Source organism: Cottoperca gobio, chromosome 9 (assembly GCF_900634415.1).
Source record: "Cottoperca gobio chromosome 9, fCotGob3.1, whole genome shotgun sequence".
Classification (NCBI taxonomy): Eukaryota; Metazoa; Chordata; class Actinopteri; order Perciformes; family Bovichtidae; genus Cottoperca; species Cottoperca gobio.
Window position 1 is genome coordinate 1,518,529 of NC_041363.1, and position 26,943 is coordinate 1,545,471.

General features: G+C 42.9%; 1 protein-coding gene across 1 annotated transcript in view; it reads right to left on the reverse strand.

The window, feature by feature from the left end:
• The window catches only part of LOC115013479 (homeobox protein cut-like 2), a 41,428-nt gene extending 16,284 nt beyond the window's left edge, over positions 1-25,144 (reverse strand). The window contains exon 1 of the mRNA XM_029439818.1: positions 24,710-25,144. Within this exon, the coding sequence (XP_029295678.1) occupies positions 24,710-24,772 (63 nt within the window). The 5' untranslated portion in view covers positions 24,773-25,144. The remainder of the gene's footprint in view (positions 1-24,709) is intronic.
• Between the last annotated feature and the right edge of the window lie 1,799 nt (positions 25,145-26,943).

Here is a 26,943-nt window from a genome sequence, read left to right on the forward strand (position 1 = left end):
CCGGGGGAACAGGTACCGTGTTTCAAGAAGGAAAAAGCTGTAAAAGTAAAAACATTGTCCTCCGTGTTGTTAAATTGAAGCATTTATAAGCAGTCAACTGACGCTGCAGCGTAGTTCTGAAGAAGTCCTCGGGCAGCAGTGAGAAACAGATGATATTACAAGAAAGGGAGAATGATTAAAGCCTAATATGGCATAGTGGAGAGGGGAGAGGTGATTTATCCCTTCACGGCCTTTTGACACTAAATTAAACTGTTGAGTCCATTCCCCCGTGCCAGCTAGTTATCTTTCCAGGCTAATTTAACACTATAATTTACATTCCATATAAAATACATCCTGATGTGCTGCTGTCAAGGCCGTACATCATCTGCAGAGAGTGCTCCAGTTTCAGTGAAAAGGACAGAATTAGATCATATTCATGATGCAATTAAACACTTCAGTGGGAATCGATGTAAAACCGATGAGCCCTGAAAACAATGCATATGGCTGAGAACATTAGAACACATTACCTACCCTTGGATCCCTCGCTCCACAGACGCAATTTAAAAACCCTCCACCACTCCACCCTGCGTCTCTCCAGATTCATAACGCACGGCGATAATAAATGAATTTTTCACAAAATTATTCAACTACTAAATTGCCCATGGTAACTGAGTATCAGATGAAAGTGATGTGAATTATTAAGTAGGAGGATGTTTGTTCTCACCATGGGTGTAATAATGGGCCAAATGAGGAAGCGTAGGGGGCAAGAGGGGCAGGTTACAGTAAAGGGAGATCTCATAATAAACTGTGTTGCTGTAAAAAAAAAAACGGGAAATCTCTCGTCTGCCGCCTCGGCCTCCAGCTGGGTTGATGGTATCGACCAATTTCCCTTGGGCGGCCGTGTGGGTTTTCTTAAGGATACAGAGCATTACGAGGCACCGCTGCACATTCTCATGTAAAAACTGGCAACAGGCCCTCTGGAGCTGGCAAACCACGGCAACAGCCAGCCAATGTTACACCGTCTCACCACATTTTACATAATCAGACCGACAGCGCAGCAGACCACACACTCACACCGCTCCACTCCAGATCACATCAACTACCTGTCACACTGCTCTCCACAGACATCACACTCACTTTGATTGGCTGAGGGCCAAATATTCACAAAGCTGCAAAGAAAACTACAGAAATACACTTTTATCAGACTAATTACTTTATTCCTATTAGTTACTGTTTGCCCTTACGATTGGTAACGCTTTCTGTGAAGCCCGTGTGTAAACATACTTATAATAAACATACTTATAATAAACATACTGATAATAAACATACTTATAATAAACATACTGATAATAAACATACTGATAATAAACATACTTATAATGCATCATAAGAATGTTTATTATAAGTATGTTTACGATGCATTAATGCACACTATGATCCTGTCAGTGAGAGCAGTTATGAAGCATTATGAAGCTTGAACTTCTAAATAATTATAAAAAGCATTTAATGTGTTGTGATTACTGTTATAGAGCATTATGAACGTTTATAAGTGCCTATAACTATAAGTACAGCTATATACATATACATATATATAAGCAGATTATAATGCAGTATAGACATGGTGTTATAGAAAGTGCTACTTGTTCTCAAAGTCCAAACTTGTTGATAGGAAGTAGACGACTGTAATGAAATTCAGGATTTAAGAGCCGTGCAGGGGGCAGAGGTGCAGCCATTTTTAACCATTTCTGACAGGATGAGTTGGCCTCTCCAACCGAAACAGTAATTATGCTTAATGGTGCTTTAATCTGTCCATCAGGCAGGGGGTGAGGAGCCGGGTCAGCCTAAAGTGCTCCAGGCGTCACAGTGTGTCAGCGTACAGTCAGAGGGTGAAGTGCTCCACGAGGAGAGCCAGGACGCTTCACACGTCAGGCTGCAGGATCCACGCGGCTGCAGCCGTCACTTCACCAACAATCACAAACGCTTTCACAATCGATTTATGCCTAAAGTCATACATGCAAAATGTTCAGGATTCCTGCTCGTCTCTGTTTCATATTAAAGACATTTAAAGACATCACCGTGGACTGATGTGTTATACACCAAACCATTCAATCCATAATGGAAATAATGGTTAGTTACAGCCCTAACACACAAACTCAACACATCAGACTCCTCCTGCATCCGAATGATGCTCAACACTGCAGCACAGAGCAGTGGCAGCAGGAAACATGGAAACATAACCAGAGCTGGAACAATTACTCAACAAGTAAAGCAGTAACACAACAGAGCACTAGTGAAAGTCCTGCATTCAAAATGTTACTGAAAAAGGATTGACATCAAAACGTACTTAAAGTAAAAGTACTCGTCTGCACAACAGGAAGGGATCAAAGAAGTGCTTTTAAATCTTCAAAGCAAAGCTGTGAGACGCACGGAGTGGAGGAGAAGTTTAAAGGAGCAGGAAATACTCAAGTAAATAAAGTCACGAGTACATTTGGCTGCTGCCCACCGCTGAGGATGACGTGAGCAGATGAGCGAGTAACGAGCAGAGGTCTGATCCTGCACTGGGCGAGAGCAGCTGCAGCTCTGGCTCTCTGCCGTTAATCTGGAACTCTGGAAGGATTTCTTTAAGTTCTCCGAGAACCACAAGCGATCAAAGTGGAGATCAGCTGGTTCCCGTGCACACCTGTAACCTGAGACACCAGGTCAACATGAGTACATCTACTCCAGCACAGAACACGTTCACTACTTTACCTTTCTGCTGCGTTACATCTCAGATATACAGTACTGTGCGTTTTACTTCACTATTTCAGTTACTGAACATATAAAACACGAGTTAGATTAAGAACAGATTAAACTAGTCCTTCATTTACAGAGAATTATATTAGTGGATGATTTGATTATTGTAATAATGTTCATGTATAGAAGTAATAATGTTTGGAAGTAAGAAACATTGTGAAGGTGTCACTTTGGTAATTGTCAGCTGGAGAAAACAATGATCAGATGAATCCATGATGAATGATGAATGAATACATGAGCTAATAGCAGTAAGAGTCTGATGACATCATGTTAGTATAACAGTCACAAGGCTTTCAGAACGTTCTCCTGATTATACCTTCAGAGTATTGTAAAAGTGTAGTATCAGCACTTCTGCAGTAGAGGATCTGAATGCCTCCGCCGGTCGATGGCAGCAGTAACAGCAGAGACACAGAGCCCATACCAAAACAAGGGTGAACAAATAGTACCTTTGTACCCGGAGTCATTTGTACCCCAGTCAGGCACCCGGCTATCTGAGAGCCCACGGCAGATAGAGCTCCTCGTCCCCGCCGTGCATCTGCACTTGTGTTTGTTATCTCGGACAAGCTCCTTCACCGTCTCACCGGCCAAATAGAGAAGGGGTGGAAAACGAATCACTCCGAGACCTACTCCTGTTGTTCCCTCAGCTGTCAACACTTCTCACAGACTTCACCCCCGCCTAGCCACGTCGATACAGCGAAGTGACTGCCGTTTGCTTTATGATTGCCTTGTTTTATTCTCTCGGCCGAGCTTTTTCTCAGCCCCTCGCAGCTCTAATCAGACCGCCTTGCCTTGGACAACAGAGCCATTGTCTCTTTAAGTGAAAGAGGCAGTGGATCAGTGAATCCCTTCCATTCCCCCGCACGATTAGCCCAGCGGCACACTACTGTTTATACTAGTGGGTATTCTGTGTTTGCTGAGAACAATTACAGTATGACAAATGATCCGTCAGTGCCATCTATCAGGCCCGAGCTGACAGGAATCCTATAGACGGGGCAGCCATTCGTCCCCCGCTCCCCATCTCTGGGGTCCCATGCTTTAGTATCCATGACAACGTGCAAGCCACTTGCCACGCTCGCCACTTCACAGTGAGAGATGAGCGGCCGTGAGTGGCTTTGAAAATTAGCCTTTGACACCTCGTGTTGCACCGCGCTCCCACCCCCTTAGCCTACAGTCCAGCCCCTTTGGGGGGCCTTCCAACAGTCCCGGACCTTCTTCTTTCTTTCCCACATTCAGGCGCACACACACACACACACACACACACACACACACACACACACACAGCTACCATAAACATACCTCTCTCGAGGTCTCACGGTGGCAATTTCATTGTGCCGCAGCTATACGATCCTCAACATTAACCTCACAGCTACATTACCTCTCCAGCGATGGGAAAGAGAAGCATCAACATGCCCAACATGCATCAAATAGGCTGAGAAATAAAGTGGAAGAGAAAGAGAAGAGCTGGGAGGTGCCTGAATGCACATGAGCTGCCAGCACATCATCAGACAGATGCCTCCCGTCTCTCTGGAGTCCAGAAGAACAAAATACTTTATTAAATGCAGGAAAGTATTTGTTTTTTACTGAAGTCAAACTCAAGTGCACGTAATGCTGTATCTTTGTAAACGTGGCTGTTGTCCACGTCGTAGAGACGAGTTTCTTACTTCAGTAACGTTTCCATCATCTCCTGTGTGTGTGTGTGTGTGTGTGTGTGTGTGTGTGTATGTGTGTGTGTGTGTGTGTGTGTGTGTGTGTGTGTGTGTGTGTGTATGTGTGTGTGTGTGTGTGTGTGTGTGTGTGTGTGTGTGTGTATTGTGTTTTTGCATTTTCACACTGATATATTTGTGAGATTTGTTTAGCGAACAGAGGAGGAGACACCCTGCGTACGTGTGGATCAGGCCTTAAAGTATGTAAACACTCTGCACGTCTACTTTGACCCCCTCATTGAGAAATTCTGGATATGGCCTCGGCCCGGCCTCCACTGTTCCAGGTTGAGCAGTACTCCGCTGCGCCGCCTGCAGAGATAGTTTTGGCATCTGTTACAGGAAGCATCAGAGAGCAACTAGCGACGTAGCACAATGCTAAATGAAGTTAGCATCTATATGTGCGTGTTGTCTGCTTGTAACCGGGTTAGGGTTAGGGTTAGGGTTAGGGTTAGGGTTAGGGTTAGTGGTTGTGATCCAGCGTGATGCTGATGATGTGGAAGCCTCACAAGTGGACGCGGTTGGTTCTCTGGTTGTGTACCGTGTGAAGCTGTCTGACTCTCGTAGCGTGTACAAAGCACCGTGTGGACGCTAACAAGGTGAAACTGTGGGTCTGCAGCTGCAGTGCAGGTGTTACTGATATTTAGACAAAACACTGACGTAAAAACATATATTTTGGAATATATATTTATTGCAATATGTTCAAGAATATCAGCAGCAAAGAAGTAAAAATACTCAGATATAGAAGCAAACACACAGTTGCAGACTGAAGTAAAGTATTATGATGCTGTGGGCAAAGATACAGTTCCCACTTGACGCGCACACACACCTCTTTGGGGTTATGTTTATGCCATAAACTACACTTGGCAGCTGAGGATCATATTACTACCGTGAAAGAAACAAACAAAGCTGTGCAAACGCGGTGCACTGTCAGAAGCAACGGTTTAACGGCTTGTGATTAATCATATTTGGAGAAACATTAAAGGGAAAGGAGGAAACTGGCTCCAGCACTAGGAGGTAAGGGTGTCAACTGATATAACCCACCACTGACATCAAGCGGAGCCAGCTCGCTCATTGATGTGGCAGCGTCTCATTTTCACCAGTTTGGAAGCAGACAGTTTTGCAGCGCCTTGCGGTTCTTAATTATCTTCCGACTTTGTCTAATTCAATCAACACAACTCAGATCTGGCTGCGAAATGGCACTCGCATCCCCTCAAGCTCAGCAAGTCAAAAAACACTGAATAAGTGGAACAGTCAAACTGACAAAATGGCAAAGCACATGAGAAATAACTGCTATTTTATCTCCCGGGCTGAGACCTCATGCACAGAGGAGGGGAGGCTGCGAGAGCAACCAATCAGATGTTTTGTTTTTAAGTTGCAGGGCGGGGGCGAGCGGGGGGGGGGGGGGAGACACAGGAGTCAAACGCTTTGATGACGCTGCAGATGCAGTGTGGGGTCACTCGCTCAGATCCTGTTAACACAAAGGCGTCGAACTACGATGTCACGTGTCAGGACGGCGTTCCTCCAGACTTTACGTTTTTAATACAAGCTGCTTTTAGACGTTAAAGGTCATTAGGGATTAAATCGTTTGCCAATTGGCAGCCTAAAAAGTGAGTGACATAATGAGGAGGTGGCTCCCCCCCAAAATCCTTCTCCACACCACCACGACTCCCACCCGTTCACCCCCCATCTCACTGCGAGGGCCACGGCATTATTAGATTTTGACATTATTAGCTGAAATAGCAGAGAGGCCCTGCTGTCATTATAAAGCCTTTACTTTCGCGCTGACTGCCAAATCTGTTTTGCACCAGCTACAGACTGCCAAACCCAACAATGGCAGATTAGTGAAGCCCTTCTCCTGTTGCAGCAGAGGTTAATATAAAGTGACAGGGCTAAGTCCGCTCCTATTAAGTACGCTGAGAGATATTACAGCGGTTTGTTACATCAGATCGTTATTGGATTAAACAGCATGCACAACAATGAAAGTTTGATTTTAATTTTGGGCAGGAATATAAAACAGCCCCTGTCAGAACAAAGGCAGCATTACAATACCTTCTTGTTCTGCACTCCCCCCTCTGCCACCGCTGGAGTGGCAGACGTGAGGAAGACGTGATGGTAAGTGAGGATGTCAACCTTTACATTTCTTTGTCTCCCTGAAGTTAATACATTATTTATAAACTAGCAAAATCAACTGCGCTACACAAACCAGGAGCCGCTCACCTGGAGACGGGAGAGCAATGAACCTGCTCGGAGCGGTGGGGCGATACAACGATACGTATGGCGATGTTTGGTGTCCCCCCCCCTGCTCATTATGGACATTTTTATACATTTATACATTTTATAGGCCGTGCAATAATCAGCAGATGAATCCATACTGAAGACAATCGTTAGCTGCAGCTCTAATTAAAGAAAGAAGTCGTTACTTTTGACCTTTTTTCAATAATTATCGACTGGAATATTTTGTCGTGACACATTTTCCGGCTCTATCGCTCAGCCTTAAGAGCAATTTAATTTCCCCACACACACACACACACACACACACACACACACACACACACACACACTATTTATTGGTTTGGTCATCCACTGCTGTGCTGCATGCAGCGAGAGCCCCGGTGCATTGTTAGCTCAGCGAGAGGTCACTGCACCTGACCAATAAGCTGTTATTAATCCTCACAGAGGCGTCCATTAGCCCACCCTCTTCTTTATTAGATGAGCTATCAGCTGTCCATGTGTGGCAGAGAGATGGACCTCCTCATCTGGGCTCCAACGCTCCCGTCTTCCCAGAAGGTGTTGGCGAGCTGGGCCAGGTGGAGTGAACCTGAAGTCCAGCCAGGGGAGCCGGGCAGGGGGGGGAGGGGGCCGCATCTGCCAGTTTCCTGGGGTATTCCCTACTGTCCCGTTACCTCCGATAAATCTCAGTGCTTTACGATTAGGTACATAAAATGAGTCATAGATCTGGACGGTAAATAAGAGCTTGTCAGTGGGCCGACGCCAGGCCCGGCTCCTCCTCCACCGCCGGCTCTGCCAGATAGTCCCTCAGTACCCCGGCCGTCAGACTGCTGCTATTGAGCTGGAGCTAAAAAGGCTCCAATAAATAAGCCTGATATTTCCCCCCGGACGTCTGCGGTGCCCCCCTGAAGCACACGTGCACACACTGAACAAACAGAAGCACATGCAGCATCAGAAACAGGATGCTAACAATGTTGTTGTTTTTTCAAATCATCTCCAAAAAGAAGCTGCGGCGCTCTTTTGTTTCCTAATTACTCTGGAATAGAAAAGCCAGGAAGTCAATGGATCAATCCATTTCAAGTATATTCAAACTGTACGCCGGACTCCCAGACACTGATGTCTTTTAATGGACCCTCAATCCATACTTGCAATTAAGCATGCAAAATGTGCCATGAAGTAACTCCACTTACAGCGTGTTTACTCTGCTGCTGTTTGGGTGTTTCAGAGCGGCGGCGAGATGACCTGAGAGACGAGCGATGGCCTCCATATGCACTAACACAATGATGGACACTTCCTCTGCAGCGCCAGCTAATCATTGTTGCCGATTCGTTTACACTGGTCCGAAATGAGTCCCCGAATGACCGCCTTTGCATATTAAACAGACAAACGGACGATAGGGACGCACCGGTGGAGGACGTGAGAGCGGCAGAACACCAGCAGTGTCACGATAGTCTGGGGAACAGTAGACTCATAATACTGTGCGTACAAACGGGAATCCACCGGCTGATTGATAGCATATTAAAGAGATGTTGTGTTACTGCCTATCCACTGCACATTTTGACAAGGCACCTGCAAAACTGTTTTCAACATACATCAGCACCTATTCAGCATAACTGCATATAAAGTGCACTGCATCGCTCTGTACCGGGAGAGAGAAAAGGAGGCTATCAGGAGAAAGAGGTCTGGAGAGGGAAGACGAGAGAGTGCATGGCTACAGGCATGCAATCAGCTAAGAATTCAAAATCTCGCCCAGTTTATACAGTTCTATAATCAGAGAGCAAAGAAGGAAACAACGCCATTGGCGCCGCAGCGAAAAGATTCAAAACAGTTTTCATTAGTGAGCGGAAAAATAAGTACTCCATGGTGAAAGCATTGCTGCTTTTTGCATAAGTTTGATGTTGAAGGAGGAAGATTAGATGGAGGACAGAGGCTTTTATGTCAAGTCTGAACTCTGCAGAAGCCTTTCTCACCAGTTACACCGTCGCATGCAGAGTGTTGTTCTTCAAGTGTTTCATCCAAAGTCTGTCAGAAACTGGAGCAGCAGAACTATGAAGCAGAAGTGAAGCTGCAGCAATAATAATGTGAAACATAAACTTCATGTTTGTGCTCATCACATGGTCAATCGTGAGACTTCAGAACGCTGAATATATAAACCTTTCTTTATCTGCCGTTAAAGCTTCAGGTGGTAACTTTAGCAAAGCCCTGTATCCTGACAGACGTGCACGAGACGATCTGAAGACACCTCGTCCCGTCCTCCGGGGCTCCTGGTGGCATCTGCGAGATTTCACCGCACCCGAAGGAAATCAACCAATCAGAGGCGAGGAGCCTCTAACGCAGCCTCAGTCACTAACGAGGCCGGGACGCAAACGTTCTCACTTTACAGAACAAGGTTCAGAATCTATTTGAGTTTTCCAAAGAAGCTGCAGATGTAGCGTGCAGCGTCGCTGAGTCACATGACCTCACGTCAGTAGAAAACACAAACAGCGTTGTTCGTTTTATTAGCCGCCATCGTTCAATAATCGCTCGATATTCTCCGTCATTCGCTCTTAAATCTACGTCACCTCCGAAAACGTTCACAGTTGAACCGTACAAGAGAACACCAGCCTTCATATATCTATCTACAGTATGTGGTAGGGTCATGTTCCATAAACAGGAAGTACTCGCCTCACGCTAGTGAAGCGTGTTTCTGCTGTATTGATCTGTCATACCTCCAGTATTATACTGTTGTTATTATCAGGGATCCACGCTTCATGCTGTCTGCATCTTGCACATCAGCATCAAGTCTGTCGAACTCTGCCAAAACTCTGTCCGTGTGAAATCACCCAATTAAAGAAGAGACTCATCAATTAGATTAGATGGATCAGAAAAAGCTGTTTTCAGACTCAAATGTGGAGATTTGCTGCTTTTCTCTGTTTTATATCAAAGTAAAGTGAAAACTAAACATTTGAAGACGTCACTTCGGACTCTCAGAGATGAACTGAATAATCATTCGTTGCAGCACTAAATGAAACAAACACTTATATATATACCTTCCAGAACATAACGTTAGTGTTGATATGTTAAACGGTCCTTCAGTGTGTGGTGCTGAAGGTTCTGCTCCTCATATTGGTCCTACAGTCACTTTAAACTTGGATATTTGTCCTCATTCATCGTGTGACGTGCTGTTGTTTCCAGTCTGTCCACGTGAAGGTTGTATTCTGCTGTCTTGACCAATGGGAATATTTTCCAGTAAAAAAGAAAAGATTGATCATTTTGACTTGATATATTGATTTATCCCCATCAGGACAGAACATCATTGATTCCTCCCCGCACAGCTTTTGACCTTGTTTACTGAAACATTTCACTTTCTACACTTCTACTGTTACGCTGCATGTAAACAGTCTGAAGTCTATTCTTAGAGAAGTGGCATCAATAATAAAGAAAGTTCTTCACTCTGATCTTTACATCGTGACGGCTCCTCTGGGTCATCATACAAATAACATTTGGTGTTTAAGAAGCAGATGTGCAGAAATGAGGAGCACTCTGCAGGAGGATCATCTGCTCATCATTCTGCCTACGTATCGAGTCATAACTAGACGTCGTCAGCAGTTGCGGAGAGGTTCTGAACATTAAGTTTATGGGCTCCTCATTATTTAACAAGGTAGGGTCTCCCCACAGCCCAATGAAAGTTTGATGGCAGTATTACAGCTAGTTTGTTGGCTCCTCACTCCTACTCACTACTTATGCAGATGCAAACGGTAAGAGAAGCCTCTTTGGACGCCAAAGACATTACACTAATCCACCTTTCTGCTCTGACGTGAATAAATATTCACGACTGATCTTCCACAGGGCGTGATCGGGGAGCGCTGGATTATCTGCAGCCTTGGTGGTGGAGGTGCAGCCGTGCATGATGAGGCCAGACGCCTGCCCGAACAGGCCTGGACCGCAGTGGTGCAGCCATTTCCTGCCTCTCCATCTGCATACTGTAAAAAACAAACATTCCTGTAAATAAAGACGGCTGTCCAGCAACTGTCTTCCCAGCGACAATGGTATTGACCGTATTCAGATGCTCCGCTGATTAAAAATTGATCCATTTTGAAAAATCTAATCAACTGAATAGGATTCTTTCATACGTGGGGTGGGGTTGGGTGCTTTTGTTGGGGGTTGAGCAGCTGCTGACACAGAGAGGCAGACCTGTTATTAACCCCTGCACCTCCATGCAGCCCCCTGCACCCTGCTCCCCAGTTCACATCCCCCTGCGCCCCGGGACTAGACACGGCCCAGACGCTCTGAATTATTCAGCAGTCTGAGAGAGGCTCCGGCCACTTGGCCTATTAATGCCTGCCGGTGGAGGCTAGTGGCTCTAATGGCCAGTCCAGTGGAGCCCCGGTTCCCAGTGGACGCGTGGAGGGCTGCTAACGCTTAGGCTGCAGGGGATGTGAGAGCGAATTCATCAGGGGATGAGGTCGCGGCAGGTTAATGATGCCGCACGTCTAGACGAACGCTGGACTCACACCCTGCCCAAAAGGCAGTGGGGGATGGCGCTGGGATGCAATGATATTTTCATCTTCCAAGGAGAACAAGCCATGCAATATTAAATCTGGGGGCTTATTTATGAAAGAGCAGCATTGTTGACTTTGACCAGGATCCACAATTGATCCGAGGAACCCCCCTTAAAATAACACGATGAACATCTCCAAACCTCAGACGCTCGTCTTATATTCTGCTCGTACACTTATTGTTTAAAGGTTCACCCTAAAAACTGAAATACATATTTCCCTCTTACCTGTAGATCTATTTATCATTACAGATTGTTTTGATTTGAGTTTCTGAGAGGAAATGTAATTTAAAAACCCCATGACCCGGTTACTTGAACATAATCCACTTTGTTGTGAGCAGTTTCACGTAGGAACTATTTTCTCTCTAGCGTATCACGGTGCAGAAGGAAGCGTCTACTCATGGATGTAAACATTAATGGCGTCGGCTGAGCTGTGACGTTAGCTAGCTCAGGTTAGCCTCTCGTCACGAGTAGACGCTTCCTTCTGCACCGTGATACGTACAAAGAAAATAGTTCCTACTTGAAAGTGCTCACAACAAAGTCTGTGGATTATCTTGAGTAACTGGGTCATGAGTTCTGGAAAGAGACGTTGCTGTTGAGTTCTGAAATGTTATTTATTGGGGTGACTTGAGCTCCTACACAATCTGACACAGTGTGGTAAACAGAGGTGCAGGTAAGAGGACAGAGGTGCAGGTAAGAGGACAGATGTGCAGGTAAGAGGACAGAGGTGCAGGTAAGAGGACAGAGGTGCAGGTAAGAGGACAGAGGTGCAGGTAAGAGGACAGAGGTGCAGGTAAGAGGACAGAGGTGCAGGTAAGAGGACAGAGGTGCAGGTAAGAGGACAGATGTGCAGGTAAGAGGACAGAGGTGCAGGTAAGAGGACAGATGTGCAGGTAAGAGGACAGAGGTGCAGGTAAGAGGACAGAGGTGCAGGTAAGAGGACAGATGTGCAGGTAAGAGGACAGAGGTGCAGGTAAGAGGACAGAGGTGCATTTGTACTTTAAGGCTAAATGTAAAGTCACATCCGACACAAAGAGTTTCACCATGGAGAGATTTGAATATTGTCTACACAACTGTGATTACTCACAACCCCTCATCATCATCATCATCATCATCATCATCGCACAAACAACCCCAGCAGCTGGAGAGGGCCCTCCACCGCAGCACAAAGTCACTCAGTAATCAGGGCATCCCCCCCCCCGGAGAGAGAGGGGGCGAGGCTCGGGGTGCGACTCTCATTTGGGAGCGGCTCGGGTTGCCATGTGGTCTATCACCTTGGTGATCATGTGCATCCACTCGGTGTCTGGGAGATACAGGCATCAGAAACAAATGACCCCCCCCGGTGCAGCACAGACGATCCAGTCAACAGAACACATGAAGGCACACCTGGAGGATTCTTCTCAGAGAAAGCTCTCAGACAAGGTAATGATTGTTGCACCAGCACACTCAGTCATCCTTCAGAGTGAGGACACTACGGGTCCAGGCAGAGGAAGGTGTTCTTATTATCATCCACTGGAGATTTATGCACTTGAAGGTTGAGTTCTCTGAGTGAGTGGGCTCGATAAGTCTGATGAAGCAGAATGAGTTTAGCCTTCAATAGGTGCTATCTGCGCTGGCCTGCACCGCCGCCGCGCGTCCCTTATCCAGGATCGGACGCCAAGCACATTTACCGTTGAGGTCAACATCGCTGCCATGATTGAACCGAACCAAGGGCATCCCGTGGAAGGCTACAGCAGGGACACACCCCGCGCCCATTTACACTAAAGTAATTTCCCCCCAGCTCCTCTCACTCAAGGTGACCAAGCACATCATTCAGAGATCCAGGAGGAAATGATCCCACTGGCCTCGTCGCAGCAGAGACCCCCCCCCCCCCTCATTCAAAACAAGCATGCAGCGAGAGGAGCTCGACACCACACATCAAAATGAACGGAAACATAATCTTATGCTTTCTGCTTATCATAAAGAAACAGTGTGTAAATATTATTCTGCATTAGTCAGCCGGATCATTTCCACGCAGCTGAGACTGGAAGCATAAACATTCCTTTGAGGTCTGCAGACCTCCTGCAGACTGTCCACTTCACATGCATGTCCTCCACGTTGACCCCCCCACCTCCACTAAATTTCTGTTCCTCAGGCATTCTCTTCCTCCTCTCGCATATACAGTAGAAGCCTGAAGCGATGTTTAGCTAAACCTGCTGGCCTACGTAGGCAGAGAGAGTCCCCAGAGGGCTGAACAATCAGACAATTTCAAGATCATGAAGCATTAAACCAATCCCGGCAGGGCACACTAATTAAACAGCCGAGCCCGGCACAGCCAACCAATCCCCACAGAGCAATTAAATCCATCCCCTCTAAAACACTGTGGAACCTGTCTGGGGAAAACTGCCGAGGAGTGAGAGAGAGGAAGGGAGAGACGGGGAGGGAGGGAGGAGGGAGGGAGGGGAATATCATAAAATTCTTCTGGAAAAAACTAGAAAGAAAGCGTATAGGGGGGGGATTCAGCAGGAGGCTAACAAGGGAAATTGAAAAAGGACTCAATTCACTTCTTTGTTCTTTTCTCCCTTTTTGTTGCTTTAAGATTCAAAATGTCTGCCCTTCTCTCGGTGGGGGTGTGACCACCTCCGCAAAAAAAAAGTAGTGACCCTGTTGCGATCAAAAGTTGCATATTTAATTAAGATTACAAGGTCCGGAAAGCACTCGTGAGACTGAACAGGAAGACAGAAGAGCCTCAGGGCCTATATTACACACCGGCAGAGCTGCTAACACAGTTGCAAACCCTAATCAATACCCCGATGCCCTCCACTACCAAAGTAAATGAACAGGTGACAATGGAGGCACGACATCACTGGCTTTTCAGGGGGAAGCAGACAAACAGTGGAGGGATGCAGACGGATCTCTGGATGACACTGTACCTCCTACACACCAGCGATTACGCCGCATGTGTTAACATATATAATTACTGACATCAATAATGGATCCTAAATGAATCTAAAATCTTATGGTTAGGTAGACTAATTCTCCTGTTGTGTTATTTCCCTGGAGAGTCTCCGACAGTGCGTGTTGGTGGTGAAGAGGATCTCAGAACGCCAAAAGGGGGTTACGATTGGAAGCGGGAGCAAAGCAGAGGTGTGGACAGTGAGATAGACTCGCTCTTTCCTCCCCCGACTAAGGCGGTGTATAAATCACAGAGCCCAGCTTCATGTCTCCACTTCCTGTTCCTCTCCATTAAAAATGATAAACTGTACCTCTTGAAGCCACTCGCTCGCTTTAGGGTCCCAGTCTGCACCTTTCCTGGAGAAGAAGCGAGAGTGCAGATTTATTCTATCCCCTCCCATTGTTGGGGATGAATAAGAGAGTAATTAACTGTGTGGGGGGAGCAGCTGCACAAAGAGCGGCTAACACAACAAGCCTGATACATCTGCTTCTGCTATAACACACCTTTCGTATTATTTTGATAAATAAGAGCACATCTGCTTAGTAATAACAAATGCTGCTTTAATGCTCAAAAGACCACCAAGAGGCCGTGCTTCCCGGGTCGGCTCGCCACTTAAATGAGGAGAAATGGGCCTTACAAATAAGACTACTGCTCCTGCAGACTGGTAAACACTCAGCGGTGGCACGTAATGAGAGCGGCTGAGATCCCCTGGAGGAGGCACGGGAAGCATTGATCTCAGGAGCACCCTTCACACCGTGCTAACCCCACGCTACATGACGACCAACGCCAGAGCACACGCTGTGCTGAAGCCTGGCACCTTTAGGGAGGAGAAATAAAAAGAGGCAAGGATGAAATGGACGAAAGAGGAACGTAAAACAGCGAGTCAAACGCTGCCAAATACAGCGTGCTGGTGGAGACAGAGAGGGATTCATCGTCAGCCCAGTGAAATGAAGAAGAGAGCGCCGGTGCTCAACGTCTGCAGTGGCGTCAGACAGTCAAAACAAATAAAGCCAAGGCCGCGCAGCTCAATGTGAACTTGCTGGTTATGGGACCGGCTGTCAGCAGGGGGGGGGGGGACACACAGCTTTATACCGACGAGCTATTACCTCTCCCCTCCTGACGCTTCCGCCCGGCTCGCTGTGAGGGAAGAAGAGGCTGCCCCACCGCCACGCAGCCGCCCTCCAGCACACTAATGTGTCCCTGAAGTTTTGTTAAAGCTGGTTATTTACTCCTGCAAAGCAATCGCTCCAGCCTACGGGCAGCGCTGCGGAGACAAGTCTGCCGTCTCTCGCTATGAAGCTCTGTCAACTACCAAGGGGGCGTTCCTGAAACATCGCTCTGCTTCACCAGAAAACACTTTCAAACAAAACACAGAATGTGAGATAACTTCCACTGATGCACGAATGTTTCATACTTTAACCGATCAGATCACATCGTTGAGTTTTAAAGAAGTTGGTAAGAAGCAAAGATGGATGACATTATAACGGCTCCATATACCGGAAGAATATCAAATATTGATATAATATGTAATTCACATAATAATGATAATATCGTGTAAATAATAATAATCTCCCGAAACTCATATTTTGAGTTATTTTCTTAACATTTCTACAGATATGGAGAAAATATCATTATATTTAATATATATAATAATATAATACATAATATAATATAATATATAATACAGATAACGACGGAGTGAAACTGATTCTGACTCTTCAAAGGTTCATTTATGTTTTCTGGTGAAGTCTCAAAACTTTTGTCTCTCTGGTCCGATGACTTAGTATTCTTAGTATTCACTTATTTGCTTTTAACATTTAGTATTGATTATTAGTTATTATAATCTTTATATGCTTCATATAGTATTATTATATTATTATGTATTCTTATTTTTATTATTATTATTATTATATCTTATCCTTATTATTGGAATATATTATTATTTATGATTATATTATTCTTTTCGGATTCTATATTATTAGAATAGCTTATTATTAGTTATTTCTATTTCTTATTATTATTATTCTTTTTGATTATTATTTTATACTTGATAATATTATTATTATTAATATTTTATTATGAATTAGTTATTTTTATTCTTAGAATTATTATATTCTTCTTCGGATTAGGATACTTTTTATATTCTGATTCTTATTATTTATTATTATTTCTTCTGAATTATTATTATTATTATTTATTCTTATTTATTAATTCTTATTCTTATGATATTATTCTTATTACTTATTATTATTATTATTATTTTATCTTCTTATTATTATTATTATTTATTATTCCTGTATTATTATTTATTGCATCTATATATATCTTTATTCTCTCTCTCTCTCTCTACTCTATCTATATATCTATATATCTATCATATCTATGTGTGTTTCTATCTCATCTTATATCTATATGCCTATCTCTATTCTTTATATATTCTCTCTCTATCTCTCTCTATCTCTCGACTATCTCTATCTATATTATCTATCTCTGTCCCTCTTCATATATCTATCTTTATATATATATATTTTCTTATCTCTCCTCTCTTCTCTACCTATCTATATATCTCTATCTCTCTCTCTAACCCTCTCTCTTCTCTTCCTATCTATATCTTATCTCTCCCCCCCCTCTCTCTCTCTCTCATCTATATCTCTCATCTCTCTCTCATCTCTCTCTCTCTCTCTCTACTCTATATATATATATGTGGTGTGTTATATATATATATATATATGCATAATATATATATGTATCTAGTATTAGATATATATAATATATATATATATATATTATATATATAATATATATATGCTATATATATATATATATTATTATATAAATTTATAATATCCTATATATGCCTATATATGTATGTCTATATATATATATAAATATATAATATATATATATTAATATATGTATTGTCTCTCTATAATTATATATAATTATATATAGCAGGAAAAGTGACTGCACGTGAGTCACAGCTGTTATAAGTCAAGATAATTATGTGCATTTTATTTAATCTTGAAGACTATGTGACTGATATTATATATATATATATATATAATATATATATAATATATATTATATATGTATTTCTGCAGGAATATGTGTTGAACAGTTTGTTACTGAGCGCTGCAGCGATTCATCGACTAATCGATGAATCGTCAGTTCTTTATGCAATAATGTCATAAAAATCTGTTTTCAGCCCGTAAATATGGAGATTATTCTTTTCTCTGCTCATACTGAAGTGAATATCTTTGGACAGATCAAACATTTAAAGACATTTCTTGGATTTGTTTCCCTTCGATGGACAGTCTCACGATACTCTGACATTTTAAAACAATTAATCACTAAAATAATCTGCAGATTAATTGCATTACATCCCGACGTGTTGTGACTCGTTATCAAAGCCGACCGACGAGACTCGTATTTGACTTGAACTTTTCTTCAGTTACTTTTATCCCTCCTGTTTTGTCAGTGATGTCGCAATGCTGTGCTCATCCGGCGAAATGATGCCCCGCTCATTGGTTAGCGTGTCTTAGCTTTGTTTCCGTCCCCTCTCCTCCATGAATCTAAGAGGCAGTGAGGTTTTAGATCAGGAACAAAAGCTTGTGATTGTACTACATTTAGCATGACTCAGTTGCTCTGGTGTCAGCTCTAATCCGCACACACAGACAACAGTATTGCCAAACAGTGAAATTGCTTTGCAGCCTGCGAGCCTGGCTGCCTCCGCTGCCAGCCTGCTCTGTGTTTGCCAGTAGCCCCCCCCCACACACACACACAAACAACAACCCTGCAATCTCAAATTGGCTGTGAAAATCTGTCTCTGTCTCCATTTCATTCATGCTTTCATATATTGTTTGCTGATGTTGTTAACGTCACATGCATCAGTTTAATCTCATTGTAGTGGAGAGTAAGTAAGTCCAGAGCGCCTCAGATCTTGTATTATTTATCATAATGACTGTATCATTCTATTCATATGCCGCCATAGATATAAAAAGGCTTTAAAGTTGACCTGCACAGCTGTATGTGCTCATTATCTCACTCATGTCGGCACGTCTTTCAAATCTGCAGCAGATTAAGTGCAGCGTTTGAATGTAAAAGCTGCTCCAGCATCATTATCACACTCCCATATAAACATTTCTTAACGTGCTCTTATTATTAGCACTTGTGTGAATGGATGGGTGGGGCAACGTCTGTCAGGTTGCCCCTCTCTGCCTGTGACAGGGACAACAAAGCAAAGTATAAAGAGAGGAGCTCTTACAGGACGATCTGGGGCAAATTGAGATGTGAAATCCAGGAGCCATAACCCCGCTACATAAAACGCAGGGAACATTAGAGAGCGAGAGTGAAACAGACTTCAGCATTAAGCTGTTTAACCTCTCCGTGTAGCATTAGTAGTAGAGACTTCAAAGCAGATGCTTCGGCGTTGGAAGCAGAATGACAAATGGGTTTAGAGACAGCTCCGGTGAGCATTCTCACAGGAAGACTAGGCTGTCATTAATGTCAGCTTAATCACTTTGACCTTCCTTCAAGTAGATCTCCATACCTATCAGAGCTTGTGCTCCTGTTTGCAGACAGTTGATAAGCTGTCTACATCAGCAACACTACACGTCCTGAACGCTCTGATATTAAAGGATCGACTCGTGCAGACATAACTTTACACATAACCGTCTGTGAGATCTGTGACGGAGACGTTACAGCTGCACCACGCGCTCGCTGTTCTGCATCACTGTCTCGTTAAATCAGACGTTAAGTTCCTGGTCGGCTCGTAAAATACGTCACGGGAAGATGGTTAAAAAAGGCAATCTCCTTTAGTGACTATAACACGGGGGGTCTCGTCCATTACTAGCAACACTAACGATTTAAAGATGGAAGCCGGCGGTGCGGCAGGAACAGTAAGGATCCGACGTGGTGTTTAGTGACGTCTGCTTCTAGCAGGACCGTTATGTCCACAGAAACACGGCGACATTGTACTCTGGAAATGTTTTCAACGCTCCTCAAGTTATTCACATCAATGTTCAAGACGAACTCTCAGAGACTGATCTCTGAAAACATTAACAAGCAGCTCAGATCACTGACGTCATGTGTCATCGTGTTGAAGTCATCAGGGAGGCACAATACATATCTGCTGATCTACACTCCGATACAGTAGGTGGTGGTGTGCAACGTTAAAGTTGGTTTGCGATCCGCCAATAGCAGCAGAGAAGAAGAAGAAGAAGAAGCAGCAGAAGAAGAAGAAGGAGAAGAAGTAGAAGAAGAAGCAGAAGAAGAAGAAGAAGAAGAAGAAGTAAAGAAGAAGTAGAAGAAGAAGAAGTAGAAGAAGAAGAAGAAGAAGAAGAGAAGAGAAGACATAAGAAGAAGAGAGCAGTAGACCTAAGAAGCTCACGACGACTCAGAAACCGCATAAGCATCAGCAGCCATAAGTAAAAGTAGCAAGGCCGCCGCCGCCGAAGCGAAGAATAATCCTTAGCCGAAGAAGTAGAAGAAGCCGCACGCCGTAACAGAAAAGCCGACGCAGACTCAGAAGACGCCGCCGAAGCCGACCGAACTACGCCGCCCAGCCGCCGTGCGTCTCCTCCTCCTCCGCCGCCTACGCCTTAGACGCCAGACTCCTCACTCACCGCCTAATACGCCGCCGACGTCCGCACTAGCATCCGCCGCCTCCGCCAGTGCATCAAAGAAGAAGAGCAAGAAGCATAAGAACCTACGAAGAAGAAGACGAATAATCAGAAGCATACAGCAGACGCAGAAGCACATACGTAGAATCAAGAAAGCATAAGAATAAAAGAAGAAGAACATTAAGAAAGAATAAGAAGGCAAGAAGAAGACGTGAGAAGTCAGAGAAGAAGAATAGAAGAAGAAGAACATAAGAAGAAGAAAGCACAGACCTCTTCTACTACAGAATACTACATACAGTATAAACAGACTGTATCATCAGAATGCTACTCCCTAAGTATAAGCCGCAGTATCAGCCGAAGAAGAGTAAAAGAAGACGACGAATCCGCAGACGCGCCAAGAATAAGATCAGTCTCAGAAGAAGCTGAGAAGAATCAGTTCAAGAAAGAGAATAGAAGAAGAAAAGAGAAGGAAAAGAAGAAGAAGAAGAAGCAGAAGAAGAAGAAGAAGAAGGAGAAGGAAGAAGGAGAAGAAGAAGCAAAAAGAAGAAGAAAAGAAGAAAAAGAAGAAGCAGAAGAAGAGGAAGAGAGAAAAGAAGGAAAGAAGAAGAAGAAGAAGAAGAAGAAGAAGAAGAAGAAGAAGAAGGAAGAAGAAGAGGCAGAAGAAGAAGGAAGAAGAAGGAAGAAGAAGAGGCAGAAGAAGAAGAAGAAGAGGCAGAAGAAGAAGGAAGAAGAAGAGAAAGAGAAGAAGAAGAGGCAGAAGAAGAAAGAAGAGAAGAAGAGAAGAAGAGAGAAGAAGAAGAAGAAGACGAAGCAGAAGGAAAAGAGAAAACAGAAAGAAGAAGAAAAAAGAAGAAGCAGAAGAAACGAAGAAGAAGAGGTAAGGAAGAGGAGCAGAAGAAGAATTATAATAAGAATAATAATAAGAAGAAGCAGAATAGATGAAATAATAAATAATCAAATAATAAAGAATATAATAAGAAGAGGAATAATGAGAATAAGATTCATAATAATAAGAAAGGAGAATTTTGAATTTTATATAAGAATAAGAAAATAAAGAAGAATAATAATAAGATCATAAAATAATACTAATAAATAATCAGAATAAGAAAATTATAATTATAATTTGTATAATTAGAATAATTAATATAATAATAATAATAATAGGATAAGATAGATATATAGATATATAGAGTAAGAGACAGAATGAGCATATAAGAGAAGAATGAATAATATATATAACATATATCATACATATAGAGAGATATATATAGATATATTATAGATATATATATATATATATATATATATAGAATATATATAACATTAATTATATAATATTAAAAAATACATTTGGAGAGAGAAGGAGCTGATAGGTCTCTCTCTCTCTATCTATAGATCTCCCTAGGGAGGCTCTAGAGAGAGATCTCTAATAGAAGAGGAAGAGAGAGAGAGCGAAGGAGCATCTCGATCTATCTGGAGAGCGCTATGACTCTCTTCTCGCTCTTCTAGGCTGTCTATATAGAGAGCTCTAGGGGATAGTAGAGTAGAGAGATCAAGAGAGAGAGCTAGATGAGTAGAAGAGAGAGAACTAATCGTACTAGACATAGATCTCTATCTCTCTAGCTCTCTGTATATGGGGATGTCTATCTCTCTCTGTATCCTATATCTTATCTCTCTCTATCGTCTTATCTCTCTCTCTATCTCGTGTCTCTCTCTCTCTGACTCTCTCTCTCTCTCTCTCTTCTGCTCTCTTCTCTGTCTCTATCTCTCTATCTCTCTCTGTGTCTCTCTCTCTCTCTCTCTATCTATGTGTCTCTCTCTCTGACTCTCTCTATCTCCTCTCTCTCTCTCTCTCTCTCCTCTCCCCCCCCCCCCCCCCCCCCCCCCCCCTCTCTCTCCAGGTAATGTATTGGCCCAGAGTTGTTTTTGTGGGCCTGGCAGGACCTGGCAGGAAGACCCTGACCCGTCCTTTTCATGCTCGCCCACGGAAATGCCATCTGGCTGGTGTGAATGATTACCACAGCAACGGCCGGGTGACCTGCAGCCAGCAGGAACCAAGGTCACCCCACCTCAGCGCTTCACACTTTCCCTGCCCTCCTTTCATCAGGCTGCAGGTGAATTATTCATCCTGTACAACTCGCAGGCACAAACCTCCTGCACAAACACTAAAAACTGCACAGTCAGTTCGCTGATATAATAACAGGTAATGACAAAATAATAATATTTATCTAAATATTCTATATGGGCTTAGATTGGGAGGCCGCTGTAACGAGTTCGCACGGCAAGAAGCGTCTCCAACCATGACTGAAGGAGAGATAAGTGAATTAATTGATTTCTGACATATGTAGCAGAGGATGTCACATTAAGCTGCTGACAAACACAGCCTCAGATCCTGCTAAATGTTCAGCTTCAGCGTTAAAGGAACAGAACCTCACGTGTTTGATGTGCTATTACCAAAACTTTGAATGATTAACAAACTGGTTGAGAATCCACAAAAGAGTCACCGCACGCTGTTCAGAGATGCTATAACTCAAGACAATTATGTGCATTGCATCTTTAATCTTTAACACAGAGTATGTGCACTGACATGTGTATTATATATAATACAAAATGACCCGTTTGTACAATCCTGCAGTTTTACTGAGAGCTGCTGCGATTACTCGATAAATCAAACACTGTGTTGATAATCCATTAATACAAAAACTTTACTTTTTCACGCACAATGTTTGTTGTAGTTCGGCTCATTCGTCAACATGTCTGCTTCTTGCCCACCAGAACCAAAAGCATCAAATCTTTTCAGACAGGTTTCAAATGTTGCCAACACGTTGTCCAGAAAACTGGTGTGAAATGACCCAATTATACCGGAGCTGAAGGAACGTGAGTCGCCAACGTTGTGATAATCGATTTGTCGTCATTTTTCATGCAAACAAGCTGTTTTCAGCTTCTTTGAATATCTTTGGGTTTGGACACAACAAGACATTTAAAGACATCTTTTGGACTTTGAGAAGCATGGATGGACATCTTTCACGAGTAATGGAGACCATAATCGGCACAATATCACCTGGACACAAGGAAATATAATCCAAAATCTTGACACCGAGCATCCTGCTGATGTTGACACAGAAACTAATTTCATCCACCTTTATAAACGGCCAATAATCCATCTGCAGAACTATTCCATCACAGGTTCCTTTACATGAGGATAAGGTCATTCAAGGCAACACAAGCAGGTGTCCTTATCTTTATATATATATATATATATATAAGATGTATATATATATATATATATATATATATATATATATATATATATATATATATATATATACATCTTATATATATATATATATATATATTTATATATATATATATATTTATATATATATATATATATATAAATATATATATATATATATACATCTTATATATATACATCTTATATATATATATATATATATATATATATATATATATAAATGGCTGTATGGCTTGTGATGTTACAGGCTTTTTATTGTATACCACTACATCCCTGCTCATGACACTGCCAGGTAATGGCTCGGGCATCCTTAAGGGGCAGATCACATTTAGCTCTGAGACTACTCACTCACATTTAATGAAAAACCTTGAATGTATACATCTATCATAAAGCCAGCCGGGTGCATTTAGGACGAGAGTGTGCAGAAAAGGACGCCACATGCAGCCGCAGCAACAGCAGCTCCCTCGCGCCTCTCTGGATCCTGCAGCCGGATGAGAGAGAGGTCCAGCGGCTGGGAGCTGGAATAACACTCGGCCAACACAAGACGACCGAGAGAGCCGCCACCAGATCTGATTTCTCCTCCTCGGTAGGCTTTTTTTCTCCGAGGGACACGCACTGCCATGCTCCTGTCATCTCTCATGTTACAGAACATCAGTCACACGGCAGAGACGCTGCCCTTGCGCCGGCAGAGGCTGATTTACAAACATTAGCGGGGAATACAATTACACAGCCCCCCGGCCCCGAGCAGCCCTATGCGGCTGCAGGAGAGAGCAGAGCAGGGGGGGTGCAGTGGAGTGGACACTAAAAACAGCGTTTAGCAACCTTATTTCAACGTTTGCATTGAGAAACACTCGCGTACACCCTGTCAGCAGGGTGCGATATAAAGGCAACTTTCAGCTCAGGGGCTTCAGCTCGATGCTACGGAGCTGCATGCTATCATATGTACATGTTCTGGCTGTGATGCAAACAAACGGACACATTCTGCACGCTATTCATTACAAACATTTTAGTGCAAGCGACACTAACAGTCCATCTGTTTGTACTACCACTGGCTGTATGCTCTCTGTCTACACATGTACAGTCTGCACAAATAGACAAAAAAATCATTAAATGTCCGAACAGAACGTCCACAAAATAAACTTTCCCAAATTACACATAAAACTTCCCCAGCATGCAAATTATTCCAAGATACAAACAAATGTAAAATGACTATAGCCTACTGAAAGATGCAGCAACGGCCGTCGACACAAACCGCATAAAACATTAAGCTCGGGTGGAAAAAGTTACAGCCTATGTCCGAAGGAACAGAGATTCAGGGCGCATTAAAAGTTTCCGTACATGTAAGAACCCGGTGTTTGTCGCGGACAACACAAAAAGGCAGAAAAACTCAAATGCATGTAAACAGCAGTGCTGTCCGCGGTGCTGATCCCAGATCGGTGTGGCTAACAGAGGCAGTGCTGCTCCACGGTCGCTCCACCGCGGATCAATGATTGAACTGAACAAAGGCAGAAGAGAGATCAATTTCTAATAACTATCAATGCAAACACCGCCAGCTTTCGCCTCGCACGCACCCAAAACGAGATAACACGCACCGGAGCAGAGTCCCGAGACATCCCGCTGCAGAAATCCGGTAGAAAAGGTGAGAATAGCACTAACCTGGAGCCGCCGTAGATCAAATTTCTTCCAATATTGAAACATCGATCCTACATCGGCGGCCATCTTGGGGGATATTGAGGAGATTTTTTTTCAGCGGCTGCAATAAATATGTGGGCTGGATTCCCCCCTCGTTACACACCGATCACCGGTCCCACTTTAACATAAGGACATCAATAAGAGCGAGCACGAGACTCCACGGATGTGTTGCACGAGTCTACCGACATGTTTTTGTGGAAGTGAAAAAGCAAAACATTTTTTAGTGAAGTGTCCGGGTCTGTGGGGAAAGTAAAGAGCAAAGTGTGCTCGTGCTCCGTGCGCCAACATTAACTGCACAAATGCACTTGATGTTGGAAAGTTATCAATACTGACGTACAGCCGGCGGATCGATAGCGTCTGGAACAGGGAAGCAGATGATGTGTAGATTAGCAGATGATGTGTAGATTAGCAGATGATGTGTAGATTAGCAGAGTTCAGGGAATTTAGCCAAGCCTACTTTTTTTTTTTTTTTTTTTTTTTTTTTTACACTGTTTATTACAGGAGCATACGGGACACTGCAATTACAGCAGTGTCGGGAATTAAGATGCATTATCGACATGTAGTGCAACTATTATCACAAGAATGTCCCTTAACGTTAGTCCACGTGGCGTTTTATCATGCACATTACACAACATGTCATATTTTAAAGGAAACTTGTAAGTGTATTGCGAAGTTCATATTTCAGTCATCCTTTTGGAGTGCTAAGTATACGTTCAAATGATTCAAGTTGCTTGTGTTATTATTTTTAAAACCTGTACTATAGCTGGACATGTTTACGTAGCCACATTAAGCCCACATTCATCATATTTAACATTTCATACGTTGTTTTTTTTACTATATTTGGATTTTTGTGGATCGTTTTCGCATAGATGGTCAAAGTGTGTGACTGTATTGATTATTGTGTTTAATTGTGCATGCATAATTACAGAAAATAATGTAAAGTATGCATTATAAGAGCATATGCTTTTAGATTAGCTTTATACATCAATGAGATATAGATATAAAGTGTCACATGTTTGACTTTGTCTAACTTAATAAAGCATGAGGGTGCTCTTTGTCTACTTAAAATAACTCCTCTGGTCACAGTGCTGTGGTGCTGCGGCTCTGGAGCCAGGTGCTCCCCCTGCTGACACCACAGGGAGAGAAGCTCATGTGCAGATGAGCTTTGTGTGATTTCCTCCATTAATTCTCACTGTGAAGGTATGTTCTAGTCCAGCTCACCGTGCACCAGCTCACCGTGCACCAGCTTCAGCGTGCACAGGAGCTTCCAGACAATATGAAAACCAGTCTCATAGTATAAGATAATATCCTCATGGGTCATATTTTCAGCACCGCGGGGGACGATGACATATTCCTCTGCCTTGGACAAACACCTGAGGGGAAAGAATATTAAAAGTTTTGCTTATTGCATTTATTTGCGGCTCTAGGGTGAGGCTAAAATGCAAGATTCAAATATAATAAGGAAGATAGGGGTGTGTAGCAGACAGCCTCTAACTCATGACATATGGACAAAATATTAGTAAATTAAAGGAATATGAGTTTGGTCATATTGAAGTCTTGATTTCCTGACTTGGTTTTGAAACATCCATCATCAGAAATGAATCATTAATGTTCATTTATATTTGAGTAGAGGATCTGATTCTGTAATTAACTATTTTCTTCTTATAAAGAAAGTGTTGATTGATTGGTTTTTATTATTATTGTGCCATGCATAAATAATATTCCCAAACAGGCTTACAAGACACTATTATTCAGAACAAAGACAACAGAGTAACAACAATTATAGATACAACTATAGAGATTCATAATAAGGACTATTGTCCTGCGCCTTTATACTTCTAATCCACCACAATTCAGATACAAGTATTGTACTTTTACTACATATATCTGACAGCTTTACTTTGAAGATTCAGATTAATAAAACAAAATATAATCAACATGTATTATTATAGGTTATAATAAAACTTTATTGATCCTTTGGTGAAATTCACAAGCTGCTCGGGAACATGTATAGTAAACAATAAAGTGATGAACACATGAATGCATCGACAGTTATAATCCAATAACAACATATATTCTGTTATACAGAATGAGTACTTCTACTTTTGGTTCTTAAAGTACATTTTTATGTTGATACTTTGTTTTTATTTATACATTTATTTTTTCCTAAATAATTTCTCTTGTGTGCGCAATCCAGG